The 7,250-nt window shown below is 37.2% G+C and overlaps 1 protein-coding gene across 4 annotated transcripts in view; it reads left to right on the top strand.

The window, feature by feature from the left end:
- The first annotated feature begins 4,893 nt into the window (after positions 1 to 4,893).
- LOC139738641 (transcriptional regulator protein Pur-beta-like) overlaps positions 4,894 to 7,250 on the top strand; it is a 72,604-nt gene continuing 70,247 nt past the window's right edge. For 2 of the 4 annotated variants that reach the window (XM_071649255.1, XM_071649256.1), the window contains exon 1: positions 4,894 to 4,999. In XM_071649255.1, the coding sequence (XP_071505356.1) occupies positions 4,957 to 4,999 (43 nt within the window). In that variant the 5' untranslated portion in view covers positions 4,894 to 4,956. The remainder of the gene's footprint in view (positions 5,000 to 7,250) is intronic. The other 2 variants (XM_071649257.1, XM_071649258.1) reach the window with 1 other exon arrangement.

Below are 7,250 nucleotides of genomic sequence, written 5' to 3'. Positions count from 1 at the left end.
GCTCTGTTACGGAATTCTGCGATGAACTCGGGCTTGATCTTGGGTCGGTCTTCGCCGCTGAATAGCAGCTGCTTTAGGGAGCTCTCCTCTATGAGAGTCTTGTATCGACATGGAATGTGGTCCCCGATGAAACTTGAATACTGCATCCTTGTTTTTTTGATTGACTGCGGCAATTGAGGTCGAGCTATCAAAATTTCTCTGCAGCAAAACGTGATGAGAGACAAATGAAATAAGTTATGAATCATTATCATGATAATTACATACTCCAACTTCTACTTCACTTCAACAGAAAAAGAAAAATAATAACTATATGGTGATAAGTAATGACAGAAAAAGACGATGAGTGCAATGATAATATAATTTAGGTTGAATCATGTTAACAACAATAGAACTCATACACCAGTATCTATGTAGTACACAGTGATTACAAGAGTGTTGTAATGAAGACCTAATTGGCATTATTCCTCTTATACAATATGACTGAGATTTAAAAGGAAAATTATTCCAGAGTCGACGTGAAGCACAGTTATCAACATGACTTTGAAGTAATAATAATGCTGTTTATATTTGTATCAACAAACAATTAATGATATTAGGAAAATTTGCAATGACCATGGCAGTGAGAAAGTCAATGATATGAGACTAAATCATGCACAAATCACCAGAAAACAATTTGTACAAAAGAAATAAATGTTATGGTGGAGAAATAGGGATAATTTTTCAAAGTCTTAAATGAATGAATGTTAAAACTTCTCTAAACATTTATTGTCCAATACATTTCACTTCAGATGAACTTGCATTGGGTCTTTTTTCTTCTTCTTCTTCGTTTTCTTCTCCTTCCAATGTGTCATGTTTCAAGATGATTTCGGTCAATGCTACTTGCTACTTCTTATTTACTCAAACAAACATACAAACAAACAAAAGAAAGAAAGAAACAAACAAACAATAGAACAAACTTAAACAAACAATATACTGATTGGAAAACATATTTAATCAATAAAACACAGTTAATGTTTATAACAATAATTACATCCTTTTTACGTTGGATGAAAAAGAACTTCATAATGGCCGTCAGATAGAGGATACACTGTAAGTCTCCTTCAAACTTATAAAATGAGGTATGGACACTGCTAGAAAATTAGATTCTATGTCTAGATACAAAGGATTGGTGGTCATGCGATAAAAAAATCCAAAACAAATGTATCAGAAAAATATTTTATGATTTAATTTTCTTTGTCAAGATGATACATACAGCTGCATTCCCTTTAAGTGAAAAAGTCTTCTATCATATAATGATGATAATAATAATGATAATAAAAAAGGCACTGAAACTAGAATCAATTATTTTGTTTGTGGAAAGCAACCGTAAGAAACACTTCTCACAGATGAACACATGGAAGAATCTTTTAGTGAACACAACTTTTAACAATATTCAAAATATGTTTTGCAAACCAGCCACCCTTATGATAGATGAGAGTTCACTGAATGAACAGTGGTAGTCAAAATATAGCTAGTCTATCTCTTAGAATACACTTTGGGTTGGCTAGCAAATGACTCTATTTTTAAAAGCTTGAACAGCTATTTTTAACAGAGTGTGATCTCTGCTCAATGCTAAGATGCTTAGAGCCCTGTTAAACTGAAACTAAACTCATTCTATTTTTATATATCCATATTTTTTCTTTATTTTCTCACATGAATCAACGTACTCCTCAAAGAGCTGTGTCCATCTGTAAAAAGAACATACTCTTGTACATGGAGTCTAGTTGTGGTTGTTGGCTATTTTGGGAGACTGGTCTTTTGCTCCAAGGCTCAGTATGCAGGTGGACCTATAAAAGTGAAAGTGTTTTTTGTTCTGGCTCCCAGGATACAGAGAACGTAGCGCTCATTTTCTACTCTTTGTTGGGAGACTTGCACAGAGAACAGAGTTCATGCGGTTTCAAGCAATTTCTCACGGGGTAGATATATCAGAAGAATAATAACAAATTGTTGCATTTAAATCTGGAAAGGAAACTAACAAGGATCAGCCCATCGAAACCCTTGGTTGGTCTAAGTTGTGAATCTTATATCAAGTACCAGTTAAAGATAAAACTTTATCAAACTTGGCATAACATGTTACAAAAGGAACAACTTGTTTGTTTGCTTTTTTTCCAAGTAGAATCTCTTTAGAATGAAACTACTGCTGAAAAAAAAAATATTGCAGAACTGTAAAGTTTCAAAAATTTCTCAGTTTTCAGAAATGCTCTTCAAACTCTAGCATGTTGCCTTGTCTTACATTGTAGCATACTGTATACATCTATAATCGCTATCTGTGAACCAAGAATGCACATCTACACTGTCTGGATCAATCTTTATATTATAGGCTTAAAACAGAAATTATACGAGGTGACCAGCCAGTAAAGTGAGTCTACATTTGTTAGGCAACAAATTCTCTTTCACACTACAGCCCATTGGCCATGCCATACGTATAATGGCGTAGGCCTAGTTTCTTTGGAGGTGGGCATTTGTTTGTTTGTTTGTTTTTTTATAGTTCAAGCCATGGCCGGCACCACATTTTTAGAATTGGGGGGGGGGGGGGGGGGGGCAGCTATTTCTGCATAATGTACGTGCCACTTCCGGGTTTTTTAGCTGACAAGCAAAAAACCAAAACAAAACAAAACAAAACAACAACAACAAAAAAACAACCAACAAACAAAATAGGCATGTGCACCTTTCCAATTCCACTTCTAATGTTATTGTTAGGTTTCTTTAGCTGACAAGCACAAAAACCAACAACAACAACAACAAACAAACAAACAAAAAACAAAACAAAAAGGCTTCACCACACTCCCACTTCAAGTTTTCATATGCCGACAAAAAAAAAAAAAAAAAAAAAAAATCGCTCTGGTACATCAACTTGCAATCAGCATTTATCAATAGGCCTATTCTACATTTTTTTTTCTTCTTTTTTCTGGTGACACTTCCAGGGTAAAAAAAAGTGGGGGTGTAAAGTGGTTACGGTAACTTTATTCCTAATCCTAGCTATGTAGGCCCCTACTAATCGAAAATGTAGGCCTATTGTGCAAAAGAAAAAAGTTGGGGCACCTCGCCCATGTTTGTTTGTTCATTTTTATTCAGAAAATTCTAACAATATTGGAGAAAAATGTGAATTCTTGAATAAAATACCCACACCTAGGTTCAACGTCCTGTGCCAAAATTTGGCAACCCACATGAAAGAATAGGTTCATATGATGTAACGTTAGCGCTTAGCAGCTAGCCATAGCGATCAAATTTTCGACAGTGTTATGGTGAATAAGGGTGAAGGGCAGCTTGTTTTAGAATCTAACAGTTATAATGTTAGTTGAATTGAATTGAATCAAAATTTGAATTGAAATGGAATCTCCTCTCCAGTCAATCAGTAAAAATGTGATGCCCAGCATCACCTTGATACCGGTACTTCACTTGAAATAAGCCTAACTAACGGTTAACGGTTAGAGGTCTATCACACACCTGTAGCCCAGTCGATGTAACCTTATTTGTAATGTTAAGATGAATACAAAATGTCAGGGCAACTGCAAATATATGCAGCCGTCACGGCTGTGACCTTTTTGTGTACCGCCGGTACTTTAACGTTAGCATTAAAAAAAAAAGAGTCTACGTTACATTTACAAATCTTTTTTTTTTTTTGTCGCTGAATATTCCAATAGAAATGCCAAATTTTATAACATACGACTTATCATTTTGAGTCCAAGATCTAAAAGATCTAAAAGATCTAAAAGATCTAAAAGATCTTCTTTAAACAGAAGCTAGATTATGATTGTATGTCCGCTCATAATAAATCACTGTAGAAAGGCACCCCATCATTAAATATAAGTTAACAATAACTGTTAATGTTTAGTGTTAAGACTCAGGAGTCTAACAACTTTATAGACCCTTGCTCTTCCTACTGTAACAGTTATCACTCTATAGTAGTAGCTAGTGATGCGATGCTATTTCAGTATCTCTCTTTGTTGGCCTTCTTCTCAGTTCTTTGTTTACTAGAATTTAGAAGTTATATTAGAAGTAACAGTTAGATAGATCTATGGCAATAGTACACTTACCTTTCGGTTTCATTTTAGGCTTGTAAGTTCTAAAACACGTGTTCCAACTTGAGTCTGACTTCAGGGGGGCATTTCATGAAGGAACTTGTCGGATAAAATGTCCGACAAGTCAATTATATCCGACAAGTTCAGAGAAATCAGCCAATCAGACTAAAGAATTTCTCAAAACTTGTCGGATATAATTGACTTGTCAGATATTTTATCCGACAAGTTCCTTCATGAAATGGTCCCCTCCCCGGTCAGAACGGTTAACGTTGTTAGATAGACCTAACTAAATCTAGCATTAGAAAGTTGCTTTTTCGGGTGTTGTCTCAATTTACAGTCTCTTTGAGTCCTTGAAGGTACAATGCTGGATTTTAAATTGTATACGCTTCAGTGTGGTTGGGATTGACTAAGAATATCTCAACCAAAACAAACCTTCGGTTATTTCAGATCTCCTCAACAATTTGCCGGTACGTGTGTATCTTGTGTGTGTGTGCTAGCTACTAGCTGCGTGCTTGCTGAACTAATTTCGGAGCATTATTATGTCAACAATCATGTTCGACTTGACAACCAATCACCACCTGCGTAAAATGTCAAAAGTTTTTTTCCATTGAAGTACGCGCATACTTCTCACAAGTTCAGCCAATGACGTATGGCCTTGCATCGACTAATGTAATAATAGATGCGAACTCGATATGAATTATTCATAGGGGTGAAACCAACATGAACGAAGCAGCATTACAAGAGCACTGGGATTCCCGATGCCAGGCGCTACCCTAGTATCGGTAGCCGGGACCCATGCAATTTCCATCGTAGAGAGGCGATCGCAATAATCAGTATCGGTCGGCAGCGAAGATTGATTGCTGAGGGCGAGATAGCAGCGTCCTGGAAGGAGAGAATGTCGGATCGGGATAGTGCTGAGGATCAGCCTCAGGGGCAAGGTAAAATGCAGAAAACATGTTACATATGACTGTAGATGATTATTTAGCGCTGTTTCATGTTATTTTTCTGTATGAGGTGGTATGTCGATGTTGGTTTCGTCGTACCGTCAACGATATAACTGTGTACCGACCCCGTTCTGCGATATCACTGCATACGTTTCCTACATTGCGAGAGGTCAAAACAAGATGGCTGATTTGAGAATTTTGCAAGCCGGTACGGAAATAAACATTGGAATTTCTGTAAAGTTTAGCTTTGACAATGCAGAACATCTCCCTTTTTTGTGAGAGACAAGCATGAATTTCTCGCAGGACCCAAAGAATATGGTATTTTGGCCCGATTTCCACTTCCCGCAAGCTGGTCAACTCGAGTGTATCACTGGCCGGTAGGCCGGTAGACGTTATCTTTCTGCGGATTTTAGTACGTGAGAGAAATGGGAGGGTGTCCAGCTACACACTGTCAACACTCTTCCAAACGCAAATCGCGTCCTAGCACTCTAGCCTTACGGGAATTTTGTCTGTGCTATATCAGTGAACACATCCTAGTGTCGTCCATCTGATGCTCGATGGTATTCACATGTAGGTTAGGCCCGGCCCAGGCATGTACAATCCAACATCAGTCACTGAGTCAGTGCTTGGAAAATGGGTTTGCTGGTAGTTCTAACGTTAGAGTTGTATTGTCAGTTAGATATCCTAACCCTATCTGTATTGCGTATTGGTGACAGTTGCAGTTGCCTAACATTGTTAGTTCGTAGTTGGTTGGGTGTATCCGCCATGTTATTACAGGACTATGTGCCTACGCTTATAAGTTATGGACTAATGTTAGACTCGACTGTGCATCCATAGGTGAACTGTGTTGTATGTGGATGATGTGCACATTCTAGCTAACGTTAGTCTATATTGCATGTTGCCTGTCTGCCATGGGACCGTCACACAGAGTCATATTAATTTACAGATGTCCAATGGTAAAATTCTAGTACGTAGCATGGGACAGCATTTGCAGCAATTTGGCCATGCATTTACAAAACTGATAGTGTAAAACATGATATATTTGCGACATGACATTTTCGTGACTTGGAGCCTGCGGCCTTTATTGCGGCATGAAATTTTCGCCAATTGTTATCTGTGATGGAACATTCAGAGGCGCTTGGCTCCACAATGTGTCACACGTCATTCACAAATTCACTGGAAAAGATAGCTGTTCACAGTGAAGAACAACTGGTTGAATGACACTTTATGAAAGACTTTACTGTAGTTAGTGTTTCCCTAGTTAAAGTTCATGCTACAAAGTAGGAATTAGTAAGTTTTGTTTACTGTTGAGAAATGTTTCTCAAAATGAAGGCCTTGCCATGTTATGCACTGAGACATTTTCTTCTTTTTTTTCATTCAGATTCAGGCAGTTGCATTAATTTTCATTCTGCACTGCAGAAATCAAAAGTAGGTTCTGGAATAGAAACTACACTTCATCCATGAAAGCTAGATCTTATACACATTTGTACTACATTAAAAGCTGCTATTTTCATGTATTTTAGTGAATGAGGAAGTCACAGACATTTTCCAGGGATCGCACTTAACTTTTTTTTTAACTAGCCAGGCGGACTACTTAGAATCAATTTTGACACTGAAGCAATATTTTGGCTAGCCAGACGGACTAGCAACTTCAGAATTTTATGATTTTTAGCTAGTGCGACGTGATTTTGGGTGGCCAATGGCCAGCGGACCATCGCTAATTTCGAACCCTGTTTTCGCGAGGTGTTTTCGCGATGTGACACAGAGTCCATCATAAACACACTTGAATTACAATGATATGCCTGTCTCTTTGCAACACTTTTATGTGTTATTAGATTTGTGGCCCAACGGTGATTCGTGAAATTCGCAATGATTAAACCCTTGTAAAAGTAACAGCTTTTAACAGTTACAGTGCATCACATTTAATAAGCAACTACAATGCCACCAACCAATGAATCATGTAATTTCTGGAGAAGTTTAATTAGCTCTTTCTAAAGGTGATGTCAAGTCAAAATATGAAAATAATACATTTGTTGAGGTGTATATTACAATGCTGAACAGACTGATTCACATAAGATGTCCTCTGGATGCGTACATATTGATCTTTTTTAATTGAATATTTACAGTTTGACTCCTTATTTCTGTGACAGAACTTTGCATCTTGAAGAGAATTGAATTCCTCTGTACATAGATTGTAAATATCAGATTATTGGAATGCATTTATATGCATGGATGGATCAGTGAT

The sequence above is a fragment of the Diadema antillarum genome, unplaced genomic scaffold (genome assembly GCF_040938485.1).
Source record: "Diadema antillarum isolate AM-2024a unplaced genomic scaffold, OU_Dant_1.0 seq00000762_RagTag, whole genome shotgun sequence".
In the NCBI taxonomy this organism is placed as follows: domain Eukaryota; kingdom Metazoa; phylum Echinodermata; class Echinoidea; order Diadematoida; family Diadematidae; genus Diadema; species Diadema antillarum.
The sequence above is the reverse complement of the archived record's forward strand: the minus strand, read 5'-3'. Positions and strand labels throughout refer to the sequence as shown.